Source organism: Lipotes vexillifer, unplaced genomic scaffold, assembly GCF_000442215.2.
Source record: "Lipotes vexillifer unplaced genomic scaffold, Lipotes_vexillifer_v1.1 scaffold242, whole genome shotgun sequence".
NCBI lineage: Eukaryota > Metazoa > Chordata > Mammalia > Artiodactyla > Lipotidae > Lipotes > Lipotes vexillifer.
In genome coordinates this window covers 818,464-837,138 of record NW_006771376.1, presented here as the reverse complement: position 1 = coordinate 837,138, position 18,675 = coordinate 818,464, and the positions used below count along the sequence as shown (strand labels likewise).

At 54.5% G+C, this 18,675-nt stretch overlaps 2 protein-coding genes across 5 annotated transcripts in view; one reads left to right on the top strand and one right to left on the bottom strand.

The window, feature by feature from the left end:
* CCDC33 (coiled-coil domain containing 33) overlaps positions 1 to 3,143 on the bottom strand; it is a 117,696-nt gene extending 114,553 nt beyond the window's left edge. Inside the window, exons 1-2 of the mRNA XM_007446714.1 lie at positions 3,030 to 3,143; positions 2,468 to 2,596 (exon numbers count right to left, since the gene is read on the bottom strand). Of these exons, the coding sequence (XP_007446776.1) occupies positions 2,468 to 2,596; positions 3,030 to 3,143 (243 nt within the window). The remainder of the gene's footprint in view (positions 1 to 2,467; positions 2,597 to 3,029) is intronic.
* An 8,032-nt stretch (positions 3,144 to 11,175) lies between these two features.
* The window catches only part of STRA6 (signaling receptor and transporter of retinol STRA6), a 29,851-nt gene continuing 22,351 nt past the window's right edge, over positions 11,176 to 18,675 (top strand). Inside the window, exons 1-2 of one of the 4 annotated variants that reach the window (XM_007446667.1) lie at positions 11,176 to 11,260; positions 17,818 to 17,948. In XM_007446667.1, coding sequence (XP_007446729.1) covers positions 11,255 to 11,260; positions 17,818 to 17,948 — 137 coding nt within the window. In that variant the 5' untranslated portion in view covers positions 11,176 to 11,254. Of the gene's footprint in view, positions 11,261 to 17,644; positions 17,693 to 17,789; positions 17,949 to 18,675 lie in introns of those variants that run through there. The other 3 variants (XM_007446668.1, XM_007446669.1, XM_007446666.1) reach the window with 3 other exon arrangements.

Sequence of the window (18,675 nt, the reverse complement as noted above, 5' to 3'; positions counted from 1 at the left end):
CCCCACCTCCCCATCTCCCCACACACATAACAGGAAACGTGAGTACTGAAGAAGGGAAGATGTTAGCTCAGGGGAATTCATTGTCCCAGCAGAGTCTCCAGGATTTCTGGAATGCTATGACCATGGCTGTGAAGGCTGTGAGCCGTGGCTGAGAAGCAAAGTGATTCAAAGTCGGTCACGGAAGCGTCACGCTGAGCCCTGCCTCCTGTTCCCTACTCACTCTTGATCACTGCAATAGTAATCCCCCTGCCCTCTGCCCCCGACTCCACACTTACCCCATCTCTCAACCCATAACCATCATCAGTTCTGGCTTAAAAAACTGACACACAAGTTGGAGAGCAACTTGTGAGCTTACAATAAAGTTTGAAATTGAATAGATTCAATGGTTGAAATGCCTGACCAGATAGGACCGAGGCTAGTTTGGAAGGGACAAAATCAATGCAGGGAAGGCTTCCTGTACGAGGTGGCCTTGAGTCTATCCATTGCCATCTAGAGCCTAGAAATCCATTCCTGGCCTTGAACTGAATATTGCTGAAGTTGGGCTACACTCAAGAATGCAGTTCCCTCCTCTCCATCTGTCCTGCTCACCGCCTTTTCCCCTCACCAGCCCCACCCGCCCCAAGATTGCTTTCTCCTCCTCTTCAGTTGAGAATCAAAGAGAGCTGGGTTAAGTCCGTCTGTCCTGGGCTTCATTTCTCCTATCTGCAAGGAGGGGAGGGAGGATGGTTTTAAGGATCCCTGTGGTTCTAGGCCACATCCACTTCCCCGGGGAGCTGGCCACAGGCCCGGAGGACAGCCTCCGGCCCCACCCCGCGCTGAGAGCCTGGTCCTGGTGCTGTCCTACCAGCTGTGTCTTTGCGCCTCCAAACACACCAGAAAAGTGCCCCCCTCCTTCCTCAGGCTGAACTTGCTAGATGAGTTTGCCTGAGCTGAAAGAAACAGCCCCTCTATTCTCTGAAGGACCCCTCTCCGTTGTCTGTTCCCCCCTGGCTTCCTGGCCCTGTTGTCAGGGCTGTGATGGCTGACCCCACCCCCAGGAGGGAAGCGATTTTCCTCTCCCTTGAAAGCCATTTTCTTGTCTTGGTAGAAGCAGACATCTGACACTTTAAGAGGGAGAACGGCAGGGAAATGACAGCATTAAATAACAGAAATTAGAGCTGCCTCCGATGGCTCAGCCATCTCACAGTCCCCCTTCCCTGCAGCAGTCCCACCCTCCCTCAGAGGCATTCAGAGCTGCAGCCTGCAAAGAACTGTCCACGTGGCCCCTGGCTCAGGTGGCCAGGACATGCTGGGACATAGACAGCAAGGGACTGTTTCTCCCTGAGCTCTGAGCTTCTTGCATATTGAGTCCTGTAACAAACTGTAGAACATGTCAGAACCCAGGTATCATCTATCTCACTCACAAGCTCACCGCTGTATCCTCAGCACCCAGCACAGAGCTGGGCATACAATAGGTGGTCAAAAGTATTTGTTGATCGACTGACTAATGAATGAATAAACAGGGGCCAAAGTAGTCCATGTAACAGACTGAGACCTGGGCAAGATAAGTCGGTGCCTGGTCCCTGGTCCATCCTTCCAGTTCTCCTGGCACATTCTGCCGGATTACTCTGTCTAAAGCACGGGTCAGATTGTCTTTCTCATGCACAAACCCCTCTGGTGGTCCCCCATTGCCTCCTGAATTGAATATCCACCTAGCTCTTTCCTGATTCCTTCCACTTTCTCCCATCCATCAGCCGTCTTCCAGCCCAACTCAGCCCACCACAGTGGGCTCCATTTCAGCCCGGACCAATGCGCTGTGGGGTGGAGGTGCTGCAGGAGAGCCAGGCACCTTTGGCTGTAAACTTTTGGTTTCAACCTCAGCTCATTCTGCTGCCAGCCAAACCCTTTCCTTTTCAGCCAGCTCATTCTGGTCCCTCCTCCTTGGAATGTGCTCCTCAAAGTCCAGAATTGCCATTCCTAAATCTTACCCACCTAGCATGGGATCTGTTAGAGTCAGCACTTAACAAATGTTTGATGGATGAATGAACGGATGAATGAGGGAATGAATGAATGAAAGATTCACCTCAAATTACATCTCTTCTGAAAAGCCTTTCCTAGGCTCCAAAATCAGACCCACACACTTCCTCACCAGAGCTCTCCTTCCAGCACATAACTTGTGGGACCATATGATGCCCACAATATGCCAGACTGTTTTCAAGCCAGGTGGCACCTTGAACCTGGGGTTTGACCTAGCTTTGGATTCCGTGCACTATTGTGCACTAAGGTCCCCAGGAAATGTTGTTGGCATTAAATGGAATCAAGCATCCTTGGGGATGATCCTCAGTTTCTCTACCTGTGAAATGGGCTGCTTGCTCTACTAGTGTCTATCTATACTGAGTGTGAGGCCCACCAGACACACTGTCTGGTTGCAGAACACTATCACGTTGGGGAACCTTCCTCAGCTTGGACAAGGACTAGACCCTCTCACCTGGGCCTGAGGCTGCCAGGGTCCTGGTTCAGGGCTGAGTCCCTCCTGGCCGTGGTGGGAGCTGGATGGGCTTGAGGGTGGGCACAGAGAGACTTCTGTCTCCTGGTCACTCCAGGCCTCCCTCAAAACCTGGTGAGAACGTGCGAGAGTGAGTTTGAGGACTGAAGGGTCTCAGGGGACACTCACCCACTGGGCAGAGAAACCCCACCCAGTGATGTCCTTGATCTGTGTGGCCTTTGCTCCATTTTCTGTCTCCTCCTTCAAACTGGGACTCCCTGCTGCACCCTTAGACTGCTTGTTCTTAAGAACTGAATGAGGCAACCTTGGCAAGTCCTGCTGCTCTGCTCAGTGAAAGATTGTGGGGACAGCCAGGCTTATCAAAGACACAGGTCTTCTAACTGGGGGAGCCGTGATGCTAGAACCTGATGGGGACCCAGGGAACACCCACCTGCAGCCCGGGCAGCTGGGGCTCTGGATGCGGTGACATTGGTTCTGGCTAGTTGGCGCTGGGGGGGCAGTTTGTGGCAGGAGGCTGAGGGGCCCGGTGCATGTGGAAGGCCACCCTGTAGGCCAGGCCCCCGCAGTGGCAGGCCGTGGGGTGTGCACTGGCCTGGAGCAGAGCCAGGTTGCTGCAGTAGTGGTGCGGGTCCTCGTGCTCCCGGGCCGAGAGGTTCATTGAGGGTTGGTCCGGGCGTGGGTAGATGGGAAAAATGGCCTCGCCCACCCGCTGGGCCGCCCTTCCAGAGGCCCTGCTCAGCCTTCAGGTGCAGCTGTGCGTCGTGCTATCCATCATTCTTGCAGAAAGCTGGGTAGGGAACAGGGGTCTCAGAGGTGGTCTCTGGGGTCTCTCTCTGCCTCCCCCAGGGGATGAGGAGGACAGGCAAGGCCCTTGGGAAACCCGGGCTGCCCAGCCTTTGAGTTGAAGCCAGGCTTGGTTTCCCTGTGGATGACCCCCTCTCAGGCCCCATCCATGGCCCCCTCCCTTTACTGATGTGGGGAGTGGAGGACTCTTAGCCTGTGAGATGGTCCTGGGTCCTGCCACCCAGAGGGAGGAGTTCAACCTGACTCTGATCTCTGACCACATGAAGGCCTGGAACTTAGGTTCCCTATTCCTGCATGCGCCTCCTCCTCCAGGAAGCCCATTTGGATGTCTTCACAGTCTAGGTATGGATCTTCTGCTCTTTCCAGGTCACTTAACTATTCTCTCTTTGGAATTCCTGCCTCTCTACCTGATGGCTGGAATCTTCCTGATGGCAGGGCCCAGGTCTCCATCTCTCTGTCTACCCTGCCTACCCACAGTCCAGTGGCTCTAAGGCTACTCAGTGTGATGGCCGGTGGGACTGGCCCCAAACCTGCTGTGTGCTCAGGTCTTACAAATTCACAAAGCCATTCCTCAGCTGTCCTTTCATTTCTTCCTCACCCGACCCTGGGTGACCAGCGTCAGCATCCCCATGTCATACTGAAGGAGGCAGGGGCTCACAGAGGGTCAACTTGGCCCAAGTGACACAGGCAGAGCTTTGGGATTCAATCTGGAGCTCTGCCCCTGCCCCTCCCGGTTCCCCTGAGGCTCCCTGGAGTCCCTGACAGGGGCCAGGCAGGATTTTCAGGGTCCCTGTCTCTCCCCAGCCTCCACCCTTACTTCATACCTTTAAGCAAGGTAAAGACAAACTTGTTCCTGGTGAGGGTGAGGCTCCGGCCAGGGTCTTTCTGCTCAACGACATCAGTGACAGCAGAGCAGGCAGGGAGGGGGTCCCCATCTTTCACCTGCAACTGCACCCCAGCCCCAGATCCGGCCTGCCGGCGCCTCTCAGCTGACAGCCGCAGGGCATATCTGCCCTCCTCGTTAAACCCCACGCTCAAGACCTCGAACTCCAGGTCCAAAGTCTTTTCGTCGGCCTTCAGCCTCTGGCTCAGCAGGGATGCAGAGACCCAGGGTTCAGGCCTCCTGAAGTCCATGCCCATGTCAGGGACTGAGCCCCGGGCTGAGCGCTGCCCCCTCCCAGCCACGTCCCTGCCGGGGCCCAGTCTGAAAGCCTACTGGCTGGGCGCTCAGGGCCAAACCCCCATGTTTCTCTGTTTGTTTGAGGAGAACCCAGGTAACAAGCCAGGAAGCTGGGCCCATCCCAGGGAAAAAAGGCAGCAAAGGATCCCTCCCATTTAGCTTTTGTTCATTCAGCAGATGTTTATTGAGCATTTACTGTGTGCCAGGCACTATTTTAGGCATCTAGAATATAGCAGCGAACCAAAGATTCCTGCCCTCCTGAAGCTTATCTTCTAGTGGGGGAGGGAGGTGGGGACAGATAAAAGTAAACACTAAATATAGAAAGTAAGTTAACTATGATGTCTGCTGGATGATGATAAGTTCTATGGAAAAATTAGAGCAGGGTCAGGGATAAGGAGTACTGGTGTGGGGAGCACACAGGTATGGGGTAATCAGGGCTTCCCATTTCCAGGAGAGCCTATCCACACATGCCTGTTCATTCCCTAGAGTTCTTGAGTTGGGGGAGTGTCTGTTCCCTGGGAGCATACCCTTAGCACCTGCTTCTAGAACCCGTTTGTTTACCTTCTGAATCAAAACGCAAAGTATGGGGCACAGCTTCACTTTACAGAGAGCCCAGAGCTTGTCACACCAAAGAACTGTCAAGCTGGAACCCATCCTTCCTGATCCTGGGTCTTGCTGATAGCCAGTGGGAGAGGGTGGATTCTGGACACTCCTCAGGAAGAACCATCTCTACCATCACCACTATACCACCATCATTATTCTCATCATTAGCCAATATCATCACCATCATTTGTGATACTCTTCATTGAGCAGCTACTGGGTACCAGGCACTCTACATGGCTCTGTGAGATGGATATAATCATCCTCATCTTACAGATGAAGAATCTGAAGCTGTAGCTAGTAAGCAACAGAGCTGAGATCTGAACCTAGAGATTCCTAAACCTAGAGATTCCTAGAGATCTGAACCTAAATGTGGCCTGGGACTGGCTCAAAGATTTAAATTCAAACTATTAGGGACTTCTGTACCTTCGTCCTGAGTCTAAAGAATAGATTTATGGACAGCATAGATTTCACTCAAAAGAGTTCATTTGAAGTCACCTTGACTGGAAGGCATCATTTTCAAAAAGTAAGGGATAACCAGTCTAAAGATGGTCTGGCCAGCCCAGATAAGGGTCCTGATGTATGTGGCAGGCTTCCTCTGCAATGATTAAAATTCAGTTTCTTCAGGTCCCCCAAGGAGAAACTGAGGCAGAGAGGGTTTATAAGACCAGAGTTCTAGTCACCTGACTTGCAGGTGATCTTGGGCAGATTCCTTTCCCTTTCTGGGTATCAGTGGACCCATCTGTATGATGGGTAGGAGTTGGATGGATAAGTCTTCACAGATAAGTTCTGGCGGTTTAAAATTCTGTAAGTCATGTTGGAAAAGGCCACAGTCTGGCCATTTTGGGAAGAGGGTAGCTGGCAGAGGTTACCTGGAAACCTTTGCTTCCACAGCTGGGCCTGGCCACCCAGCCTGGGTCTGGAAGCCATGGTTTGCCTGTGCTAGGTCTAAAGTCTTGGAGACTCAGTGATTCGATAGAAGTAACTCTCTTCTCTTGCATGTTTGAAGTGACCCTCAGAGATGTTACCAGACGGGAGCCAGTCTCTCTTCTGCCCTCGGGCAGACCTCTGTGCACTACAGCCAGACCCACGGCCCTGCAAGCAGGCCCCAAGCACACCACCGTTCAGGGTTTATCCTGAGCCCCTTCCTCAATGCTTCCCTCTTTCCCCCTTCCTCCCTTCTTTCCCTCCCTCCAGCTTTCTGCAGAAGATCTGAGGTGACTGTGCCAGCAGCCACAGCGTGGTTTGAAGGCCCTCTGCATCTGATGACCCGCCCCTCCCACTTCTAGCCTCCCCTCCCCTACTCAGTCTCTGGGCAGACCTCATGTTTTGGTGTGTATGTTTGGTTATTTTTTTCTTTTTAATTCTGGTAAAATTTACACAAGATAAAACCGACCACCTTAACCATTTTTAAGTGCGCAAGTTCGGTAGTGTTAAGTATATTTACATTGTTGTGCAACCAAGCTCCAGAGCTCTTTTCATCTTGTAATACTGAAACTCTACACCATTACACAACATCTCTCCATTGCCTCTGGCAACCACCATTCTACTTTCTGTCTCTGTGAATGAGGTTACTCTAGGCACCTCATATAAGTGGAATCACATGGTATTTGTCCTTTGGTGACTGACTTATTTCACTCAGCATAATGTCCTGAGGAAGGCTCACTTTTGCCCCAAGCCAGGCCCGCCCCGTCTCTCCTCCCTGCCTTTGCTGGTTCTCTTTCCTCTGCCCAAGCTGCCCAGCACCCCCTGATGTCATGCTACTCCTCCTCCAGTCTGGCTAAAAGCCTCCTCCTCTGGAATCAGGCTGGTGACTCCACCCGATTGCCACACACTGCACACACCTCAAACTTGCCCACGCTCGACTGCAGGTGCCTTCAGGAATCACGTCTGTGTGCCCAGGACAGGGCTGGGCAAGAGATAGGTGCCTGGGGGGACCTCTAACGCCTTCTAGAAAGGAAGGAAGGGAGGGAGGGAGGAAGGGAGGGAGGGAGAAGTGATCAACAAGCCCAACCCAGCCTTTGCTTGTGCATAAAAGAATAAGGAATAGTTCTTTTGGCTATTTCATCTAGAGTCCATTTGTGAGAAGGGAAGACCATTTTGGGTTTTTGACTCGCACTTGGACTCAGAGATGCATCCTGGTGTCTCAGTGGGCAGGCTGGTGCCCAGGAGGGAGGGCAGCAGCGCCGGGGGGTAAGCCACAGGGCAGGAGGCAGTGTTCTGATGCTCAGGCTTCTCTGGGCCTGGCCTCAGTTCCACCGAGGAAGTCTCTGGACACCTCAGTGAATTTTAGCAGGTCAGGACCGGATAGTTCCCCCATGTTATAGATGGAGAAACTGAGCCCGGGATAGTAGAGCAGGACCAGATCCCAACTCCCTTCCCAGGGTTCTCTCCACTCCCAGCTGCCTCCCTGATTCAGCCTCCTGTGGTTTTTCAAAAGGTTTAAACTCCAGGAAGAGTCCTGACTCACACAGAAGGAGCCAAGAAGGGGCAGAGTGTGAGGTGAAGACAGGAGGCGACAGTGCTGACTTCCAAGCCACCTTCCAGGCCGCCTTCCGCAGTCCCAGCATGAAAGGACTTCATGGGGCCCTCAAGTCTTCTTTCTTCTCCAGGAGAATGGCCACTCAGAGGCCGCTGGCTTTGTCTGGAAGAGCCTGGGCCTGTAATTAGCGTGCCCCAGAGAGCCCCCTTCCTGCTTCCCACAATAGTTCCTTTCAGCCTCCCCTGCTGACAGCCCCCATGGCTCCTGTGGGCTCTCAGACCCTCATCCCCGAAGGCCCCCCTCCAACTCCCCCCTCCCTCACCCGCCACCTCTGCTCAGAGCTGAGTCCTCATGGCAGGGACATCTGCGAGTTCACTGGATCCTCCCAAGGCCTGGGAGCTGGGACTATTAACACCAGATGGGGTTACACATGGCGAAACAGGCACAGAGAGATCAGGTGGGTGAGTGAAGGGATGGACCTGGACCTCAGACTCCTGATTCCCAGGCCAGTGGGATCAAGCGATCATCACTGCTCCACACTGGGATTTCAGCCCCCAGCTCCCCTCCAGTAGCCTCCCCTCCCCCACAGTGGAACTGCCCGAGGTCCACACCCCACTCCCTTCAAATCCACAGTGCCAGAGGCTCGTGGGATGATAGAACAGACTCCAACTGGCAAAGTGGAACGTAGCAGCCCGTCTCTCTCCACTGCACAGATGAGAAAACTGAGGCCCAGAGCTGGAAAGGGCCTTGTTTGTGGTCACTCAGCTAGTAAGTGGTAAACGCAAAATTAGAAGCCTGGTTTCTTCCCTCCATTGATTGTGGTGGTTAGGACTGGGGCCTGGGTACCTTGAAACTCTCCCCTCTGAGTGGCAACTGATCCAGCCTCCATGCCTCCGGCCCCACCAGGTGGCATACCGTTCCCCTCCCGGCCTTTTGCTCCAGGCTCCAGCATGGAACACTGCCAGGAGAGTCTTGGGTCATCCCTGAAGCCCTCTGGCTCTGGCCTTCAGCCGAGCCTGAGCTAGGGCCATACCCATGATCCCTGGGCTCTCCCCAACAGCCCTCTCTGCCAGCCTTGGCTCAGAAAGAATGAAGTTCCTGGGGTCGCAGGAGGGCGAGGGTGGTAGCCTCTCTGGCAGCATCAACGGCACTGACCTTTGCCTTTTCTGTGCCCAGTTGCCCAGCTGCTCCACTGGCTCCAAGGACTCAAACCCCTGAGAGGGCGTCCAGCCTGCTTGGGGGCCAGAGCAGGTAAGTGGGGGAGAGAGGAGGCAGGAGCTGGCAGGGGCAGCACCAAGTCAGCACACAACATGACCCAAGGAAAAGTACTGCCTAAAACCTTTAGGAAGAGAGATGCACTTCACAGTCAGGCTCAGAGAGAGGGAGACAGAGAAACAATACAAGAGCAGGAGAGAGAAACAGAAAGGGAAAGACAGGAAGGTTGAGAGAGACAGAGATTGACAGCGAAAGAAAGAGGCAGAGACAGAGAGTTAGAAAGAGAGATAGAAAGACAGCAGACAGGCAGACTGAGGCGGACAGAGAGATGATAATAGGGATGAAAAGAGGCGCTAATGGACAGGGTCAGACAGGCAGACAGAAGGACAGAGAGATAGAAAGAAAGAAAGAAGCCAAATAGGAGATACTGACAGACCCACCAGTGGGCAGAGGTTCTGCTGTGTTCTCATCAGAGTGCTGAGAGGTATGTCCCAGGTCTACCACTTAACCAACTCTGGGGGCCTTCACCTAATCCTCGGACTGGGCCCCAGAGGGTGTCCCCCTAGCCACAGAATGGAGCAGCATTAAAGCTCTGGGAAAGGAAGTTTTCTGGGGAAAGAACCATGAACTCTGTGTGTGCATGTGGGTGGGGTGGGGGTGGGGGATCTCGGGCAAAACTCCTAGCTCAGTCACTGCCCCTGACACATCATGTGGCCTCTCTGGTCCTCAGTTTCCTCTGGGTGTGAGGGTGAGTAGGGGTAGAGCAGGGGTCTCTGAGGTCTCCTCCAGCCCTAAGATCTGGTCTTAGCTCAGACTCCTCCGTCTTTGTCGCTCACTTACTGCTCTATCCTATTTACTCATGGTCATGAGTAAATGGTCACCTCATAGTGGTCACCTCATGGTCCAAGATGGCTGCTTGAGAGCCAGCCATCACAAGCACATTTCAACCAATTGGAAGGAGGAAAGACTAAAGAAAACACCACTCTTTTAAAGAACACCTCTTTGGAAGTTATGCTCAACATTTCTTTTTCCATCTTATTGGCTAATACTTAGACTCAGGGCTGCATCTAGCTTCAAGGGAGGCTGTGGAATGTGTAATACTAGGTTGGAGACAGAATGTATTTCACACAGTTCAGTGATGCCATCACAGCTCCTCACAGCAGCTTCAACACAGCCTTACAATGTTTTCCTTTTGCTTACTAAAAGATAGATAGATAGATGATAGATAGATAAATAGTTTTTACTAGTGCAAATCTCTCTTCATTTTCCCAAACTCATCCCTCCCCTGAGTGTGATCACTGTGAACAGTTTGCTGTGTGTCTTCTAGATTCATTTTTTATGTATTCACACACACACACACACACACACACACATATACCTAGTTTAAAGGAACATGGGTGTGTATTATTCTGCAACTTGCATTCTTGGTCATTGTTACATGACATTATGTCTTGGAGGTTCTGCCGTGCCAGTCCACGAGGAGGTACCTCATTCTTTGTGACAGCTGAATAGTGCCTTACCATATAGACTTATCAAAGCTTATTGATGGATATCAGGCTTGTTAAATTTTTACATTACTAACAGCCTTGGGTATCTTCTCTGCATATATATGCAAGTGGTACTTGAGGATAGATTCCTAAAAATGGGCCAAAGTTTAACTCTCTCCTAGTGTCGTGGGTTTAACTCTTTCTATGAAAACCCTTCTTTTCCATGGGGAAAATAGCAGTCAGCTCAGAGGCCCCTTCCATCTTGGTTTGGACTGCGCCCTCTCCCTTCCTCCCTCCCTCCCACTAAGCAAGCACAGCCCTGGCACCATCCTCACTGTGCCCTCTGTTCTGGGGTCTTTACCGTCACTGGAAGCCAATCTCACATCTTGATGCTGCCTGGCTGCCCCACCCTTTTGTTGACTGTACACCCTTTCTCCCTGGGATCCTTCTCTTGGGAATTTAGGGCCCTTCTTCTGGTCCCCACCTTTATCCTTTCCCTCCCTGACTACCATAGCACCATGTTTTAGCACCTTCTGAGCCCTTTTTTCTTCTCATTTACCCCCCTCCAGGGCACCCCTGCTAGGAGGCGGAGGGAAGAGCATGGTGAATCTGAGCTAATCACCTCCCCTTCCAAGTTCTGGGATGGTGATCGGGGCGACTGTCCCTGCAGACTTGGGGGGTGTAGGAAGGTGCTTGGGGTGAGTAGCAGGCCCCAGAACCGCAGACTTCTTCTAGAGACAGACTGGGCTATGAGGAGTTGAAGAGAAAGCTCTCTGAGAGAGCTTTTTGGCTCTCCCCCTGGAATGGATGATACCTGAAATTTGAGCCCCAAAGCCCCATGAAAGTGTGACAAATCCCCCCCTTCCCATGGTCAGGGCCCTCAGCCCAGTTGGGCAGCAGCAGGTTGCTGATCGGTTTATTAAAAGCTTAGCTGGTGGTTCCCCTCCGGCTTGGTGCAATTCATCAGGCAATGGCTCCCCGGGAGTGATGGATGGTGACAAATGAAGGTAGGTAGGGGGTTCCTTAGCCCATCCTGGGCCACAGCTGGGGAAACTCAGCCATTAAAGCCCTGTGCAGGCTTCTCCACTGAGGTGACTCTGAGGGCCAAGGAGATCAAGTTTCGGGCAAATGGTTTGGGGGTTGGAGAGTCTCCGCCAAAGACAAGCCGCCCTGTGTGTTGTGTGGGGCCCCAGCTGGGCTGTGGCCCTGAGCTGGGGAGGTGGGGGTGGGGTGGGCTTCTCTGATGCTGGAATCACAGGCGGGAGGCCTGGCGGGCGGGAGGAGGGGCAGGGCCAGAGCTGGTGGGAAGGAGGGAGCTGCCTTTCTGGGAGGAGATCAAACACCTTGTAAAGCAGGTGCTGGGGACTCTGCTCAGGGCCGAGTGCTGAGACTGCACTGCCAGCCATCCCTCCGGGATCCCAGCCAAAGCTGGTGCTGGCGGCTCAGCGGAGGAGGCCCCAGGGGGTGGGGAGCACCTTGCCTGCCTGGAGGCACAGGACTCCCCAGGGTGACCGCTAAGGAGAAGGAAGAGATACAGAAGGGAGAGGTCAAGAGAACGCCTGGTGGAGGTGGGGCTGGAGCCAAGCCTTGCGGGCCAGGTAGGATCCGGACAGGTGAGGGAGCAAGGAAGAGGCACGGCGGGGAGGCGGTACGACAGAGCGCAAAGGTGCAGGCAGGAAGGGGGCAGGAATGGTAGGGTTGAGAAATTCTGAGGGATGAGGTTGGAGACCTGGAGATGGCTGTACTCGGGGGACCCTGGGGAGCTAGTACGAGCTCCAAAAGGCAGGGAGACGTCAGAAGCACTGTGTCTGAGTAGGGTCTGCTGGTGGGCAAGAGATTGATGGAGAGCCCTGTCCTGTGGTCAGCAGGGAACAAGGAGAGAGAACTCAGGGGATCTGCCCAGGAGTCGGTGTCCGCAGTGAGGAAGGAGGGCAGCACGAAGCCCACATCTCAAGACCAGACCGTGGTGGCACCATCCCAGGGAGGACGTGCTGGGAAGGGAGAATCCAGGCCTCTAATAGCTGGGGGCATCTTCATGGCCTTTTGGCCAGTCCTTCTCTGAAGGCATCTTGATGTTACCAGTCTATTCTTGATTGCCTCCTCTGATGGGGGGCTCACTGCTCTGTGAGACAAAGAAAGCTACCTTTGTCCTGAGCTGAAACCTGTCTCCTCTGAGTCAGTTCTAGCTGGCACTCTGGGAGGGGAAGAACCCACTGCTCCCCTGGAACAGTTGGCTACCCTCTTTCTCCCCACCAGTGTCCACACTCATACCAGAGCAGTCTGGCTTACATCCCTCATGCTATGATGATGTTATTGGTGAGGGGGGCAGGAGAATTCTAAGAAAAGCATGTCTTAGATGCTTCTGATGCTCCCACATGGCAAGGGAGGTAGGAGGTAGAGAGCCATCCACACTTTCCTGTCGTGAGCTTAGCAGCCAACAGCACTGCCTTCCGGCCACTGAATGGGGTCAGGCTGGGTCTGGAGCCAGGGTTAGGCGCCTGTGTGTGCCGGGGGCAGTTCGATATGTGTGTATGTGAGTGTGCTGTGTAGATGGGGGCAGACCCAGAGCTCACTGGTCCACATGGGGTTGAACCCACCTTCGCTGCTTATCCATGGGTTCATGGTGGGCTGGGCTGCACAGGCAGGCACGTGGGCCGTCCCCCACTCCTGGACTGAGGCAACCCTTGGCCATTCTCTGCTGTGCTGCTGGGGACTGGGGTGTTGCTGAGGCTCTGGGTGTTACTGAGGTTTGGGTGCTGTAGAACTTTTGGGGGGTGCAGTTGGACTCAGAGAGCCAAAAGCTGGGATGGGAGGGTGGTGAGCAATGAGGGGTCTCTGGGCCTTTTGCAACTGCGTACCATGGTTTTGACCATCTTGCCCCTACCAGCGCTTGATTTGCCGGAGTTTGAGGGCCCTTGGAATGTGGGCCGAGGTTCTGAGGTGTTTTAGAGGTTCTGGTGTGTTCCTGAAGTTCTGGGGGCTCGTGGCGGGTGATACTGAAGTTCTGGGAGTTCTTGTGGTGTTACTGAAATTCTGGGGATATTGCTGAGATCCTGGAGGTGCTCTGGAGGATCTGGGAGTCCTTGGGGGTGTTTCTAAGGTTCTTCCTCACTCCTTCAGGCCCACTGTCAGCTCCTTTTAAGCTTAGCACTTTACCCTTTGAGGATTTTGATAACCACAGGCTGCTGGAGGCACGCACGTGGGCCTCTGTTCCTGGACGCCAGAATTCCTCAGATTTAATCAACTTGAACAAAAACATGGGGAGGAAGGAAGCCCTGTCCCGAGGGCTTCGTGGTCCAGCTCCAGCCCAAGGGGAGCTCCGTGCCAGGCCCAGATGGCAGATGGCCTTCGTCCGCTCAGAGCCCAGAGGCTTTTTGCGGCCCCCCCCCCCACCCGCAATCTGTGCTCAGCTAGGAGCACTGATGGCATGGGCTGCTCCCTGGGTGTTGGTGTCAGCCTCATCTGAATGTGCCCGTGTGGGCTCACGAGGGCACAGCCAGGCAGCCCTGAGCCCTGCCCTGCTCTCTCCTTGCCTCTCAGACTCCCCTTCTCAACTATCCTATGACACTTACACCTCATTCTTGCTGCCATTGCTGACTCTGTCTGACCTCAGGTCCCTGCTCCAGGCCCCCTCCTCCAGGAAGCCTTCAAGACTGCTCAGTCCATCTTCTTATTCTTCCTCCTCTCTTCTACCTTCTCTGAGTTTTTACTGTCTGTCTTCCAAGTAACTCCACCGGCCAGCTCCTCCTCTCCTGCAGGTCTCTGACTTTTTTGGATACGAGTCCCCCTGTAAAGGGTAGGCCCAACTCCAGAGGGTAGGCCCTGGACTCTGCCGCCAGGCCTTTGGAAAAATTCTTCAGGAGCACATCATTACCATCTTTCTCCTCTCAATACTTTTCCTTGCCAGCTTGCAGTCTGGCCAGATGGCATCCTTCCTAACACCTCAGAGGTAACCTTCCATTTCACAGATGTGAGCTCTCCTAGCTTCAAGCGGAGGAGGTACTTTGGGCTCAAGGAGTGGGGTCCCCTTCCCATCCTGAGCTATGCAGCCACCTAGTAGCCATGGATCTTTGACCCAGCCTGCCTCCCTGCCCCCATCAGAGTGTATAAGGGAGCTGGGGGCCAGGAGGGTGGGTGGAAGACAATGGGGGACGCCTGGGCAGTCACAGCTGCTCTCTGTGGCTTTGACTTTCTTACTACAACCAGTGCCTGGTGTGCTGGCTCCACATTCCTGGGCCGTGAAGTCATTGAGGGCAGGGAGTGGGGGCCTTGGGGAGAGGAGAGCCCACAATCAAAGAGTCTCCTGGCTGGATCACCTATTCCTCCTGGGAGAGAGGCAGGGCTGAGACTCAGAGAAGCCAAGGGAATCACTCAAGGTCACACAGCCAGTCCCAGGGCTCAAACCCAGGTAGGCTGCCTCCCCAAGCAGGGCATTTCTCCCTGCCATGTAGAAACCCAGCTCTTTCCTCCTGGACCTGCTTCCTCCCATTTCAGCCCGGCCCTGACTAGAGGTACTGAACAAAAGACTGCCCTCTGTCCGCTGTGCTTGTACCTGGGGAGAGAGACGAAGCTCACACTTTCTCATCTCTGCTTAGGGCCTCCCTGAAGGTGGCCTCTGCATCTCCCCAGTAAGGAGGGAGGTGGCACCATGGGCACTGGGCTAGTCCGGGGTGGGGGGATGGGGGGAGGTGCTGTCTCCACTTGAGGTCTCTTTGGGGGCAGAACAGGGTTTGGGTCGGGGAAGAGTGCAGTGGGGAAGGGACTGTGCCTGGACTTAGCTTGGGCCCCTCCCTGCCGGCCTCGCTGTAGCCCCTGAGGCTGATGGAGTCTTCTCCAGGCAGCCTGAATGTCTTTCCTCAGCGCCCATTTGGGTACCGTCCCCCTTCGTTCAGGGGTCTGCTCAAATATCACCTTCTCGACTGTGCCTGTCCTCACCATCCTGCCTAAAATACCCAACTCCTGTCTGTCTGTCTCTCCTCTCGTATCCCACTGTATTTTCCCTCTCAGCACACATGACACATGTTTTGTCCCCCCCTGCCCCCACTACACATGAGGTTCCCTGGGGCACAGGACTTTATCTATCTTGCTCGCTGCTGTATTCTCAGCGTGGAGAACCTTGCCTGGCACATAATCGGCATGCAGTCAACATCTGTGGAATAAATGAGGGAATGAACAAACCGGACTGAGGAGGCAGACTCAGGCTCCCTGCATGGTAGAAAGCAGTTTCGGACAGGGATTTATCCAGCTATGAACTTCTCTACCTTGTAGAGGGAGTGAGCTCCCTGGCACAGACTGGACTGCAACTGTTGGAGGAATCATGAGGGGGATTTAAAATCAGATAGTGAGTTGCTCCCTAAGCTATGGGTCTAGGACTCCTGAGCAGTGAAGGGAATGCAGGGCTCTGGTGTTGGAGCAGAGGGCTCTGGAAACCTGGCTGGAGAAACAGCAGGCTGCACGGGACAGGCCCATGGAGGAGCGATGGCCACCAGAACAAGCAATGGCTTTGCCAAACCCAGTTTAGAAAGTCCCTGTGGCCCCAGTGCTGGGTACTGTGCATCAGGGGAAGGAGAAGACGTAGAACTCTGCCCTCAGGAGATCCTATAGCCAGGCCTGGTCCCTGGCATCAGATGGGCGGTGTGGGCTCCTGCGTCGCATCCAACAAAGTTCAGGTTCAGCTCTGAGTCAGCAGATGCTGACATCTCTGTGGGGTGGCAGAGGGGAGGCCAGAGCCCTCTTCCTGGAAGAGGGGTCATTTGGGAAGGAGGGGGAGGAACCAAAGCCAACAGAGCCCTCAGGCCCTAATTCTGGAAGACCTTGTGAGCCTGGCTACAGAATTTGGATGGGGAGCTTTTAGGATTTCAAGCTCTGTCCCTTCTGAGCATCGCTCATGCTGTTCCCTCTATCAGGAACACGCTTCCCTCCACTACCCACCCCACCCACCAACTCCACCCTCTGCGCAGCTGACTTTTCCCTGCCCTCGGATCTCCACTGAAAGGTTTCTTTCTTCAAGACACACACCGCACCACCCCCGCCCCCCATTCTTTCAGACCAAATTCAGTTTCCTGTGGTATACATCAGGGCACTCTGTGCCTTCCCTTTGTAACCCTCAGATTCGAGGTCATTTACCTACTTGGCTGTGTCCCCCTGAACTGTAGACTCTCCCGTCCCAGGACCCCAAACAGTGCTGGCACTTAGTAGGTGTTCAATGAATTTATGTTAAAATAATAAATGGATGAACGTCCTTTTGAAAAGCTTGTTGAATGAATGCCTTAGCTGGGTAGGGCCAGGGCCCAGGCACCCTGTGGGGTATTGGAAGGACAGGGACCCTCAAAGTTTCAGGGGGCCTGACTCCCACCCAGGGAGAGGGGGCCTGAGAACTGCTCTCTGCCTCGTCTGCATCTTGCCATACCTCCACCCCCAGTTGGGGGCCAGGAGGGGGAGAGGAACCTCCATCTCCTGCCCTCACTCTCACCCCACACTCCGGGAGGAACAGGAGGCAGGCAGGGTTCTTGCCTACCCGTGGGTCTGGTTCGTGTTTAAAGGACTAATTTCTGCCTTGTGGGGGTGAGTTATCTCCTTGTGAAATCAAGTTGGAGAAACAAAAAGATTCTACCAGTGAGACACATGTTCCTCCAGGAGAAGGAACGGACGGGCTCCCTCCCCTCCTTCTGGCCCTGGCCCAGCAGTCTCCCTGGGTTGCTGGAATGCCTGACTTGTCTGTAGGGCCCTGCAGATGTGTGGGAGATTTGGGGCAGGCGCCAAGGCAGGTATGTGCGTGCAGTCAGGTGCTGGCCCTCCTGGCCGCACTCCTCCCAGGCTCAGGCCGCCAATGGAGCCGGACCTCCACCTCCGGAAGGGGGTCTTGTGAGGACCACGGTGTGTTCCCATCACTGAGGCCCAAGGGGGCCAGCGAGGGGCAGGCTGAGGCTGGGGGATGGTCTCGAGGGAGCCTGAACAAAGAGGGGGGATTGGGCTGGACCCCTGAGAGCGGAAGGGGCTGGGAGTCCAGCTGGGAGGGGCCGGCAGACTGTGCTGAGCCCGCCCGCTGCCCGCTGCCCGCCCACCCTTTCATCTCCGCAGCTCCTTCCTCCCTGGTCCTTCCTTGAGTGTGTGTCTGTGGGTCCATCTGGGTGGGCTTGAGGAGGGGGAAGGAAGGGGGTGCTCTCTGTGGGCAGCTTGGATTGGACAAAACTTCTTTGAAAATGGTGCTTTGAGTCAAAACCTACCAATGGCCAGTCATAGAGAGAGACAGACGGGTGCTCCAGCAAAAGCCCAAGGACCCTGAGGGGGCACCATCCCCAAGGGATAACTACCTCCTGCAGGACCTCGCGAGACTGGGCGGGAAGGGACAGGAGGGGACAGGAGAAGCCCTTCCCCTTCTCCTGTGCCAGCCGGCCCAGGCCCTCACTCCCAGGAAGGCTTTTCCCAGAGAGCTAAAAGCAAGGAAGTAACCTTTAGGATTAAAGAGAAACGTTTCTTTGTTTGAGTTTTCTTTCTTTTTTTCCCCCCTAAGCCTCTTTTCACATCTGTAGTGGCTTTTTCCCTCTGGTTTGGGGGGTCAGAGGAAAAGGGCCAGAAAATGTCCACCCAGGCAGCAGGGAACCAGACCTCGTCCGGGGCCACAGACGACGATGACTCCTACGGCAGCTGGTACATCGACGAGCCCCAGGGTGGCCAGGAGCTTGAGCCGGAAGGGTGAGTCGGAACCCCTGGCCCTGTCGGCCAGCGCATGGGGTGTGGCAGAGGTTACTGATGGGGGGTGTGGGGAAGACCCTGAGCGAGGGCTGCTAAGAGGGGCTCTGCCGCTCATTTGCTGTGTGAACCCTTGGCAAGTCACAGCCTCTCTGGGCTTCAGTCTCCTCGCCTGTTAGGTGAGAACAGCCTTTGTGCTGGTGTTAAGAAACTTGAGGTGGAGGACCTGGGCCAGGCTAGTCACCTAAAAAGCACCTGTGTGGTGTGTTTGTTCTTTTGACTTTATTTTATTTTATTTTTTGGGGCTGTGCCATGCGGCTTGCGGGATCTTAGTTCCCTGACCAGGGGTTGAGCCCCGGCCCTGGCAGTGAGAGCACTGAGTCCTAACCATTGGACCGCCAGGGAATTCCCTGTGGTGTGTTTAAAAAAACAGATTCCTGGGCCCCATCCTTGCAAACTCAGATCCAGCTGGGCTGCGGTGGCTCCCTGGGTGACTCTGGCCTGTAACCAGGGTGTAGAGTCCTGGGTGAGTGGTTGAGGGAGTCGGGCCTGCCTTCAAGGCGTTACTGGCCCCTGTGGTGACCATCTGGGGTGTGCTGTTAGCAAGCGTCAGGTTCTCTGGGCAGGCCTGGGGCAGGGGGAGGCCTGAGGAAACATGCCACCCCGGTTGGCTTTGGCTGGTCTGAGGCTCCGTGAAGCTGAGGAGGCCCTGTTCTCTTCAGCAGGGGGG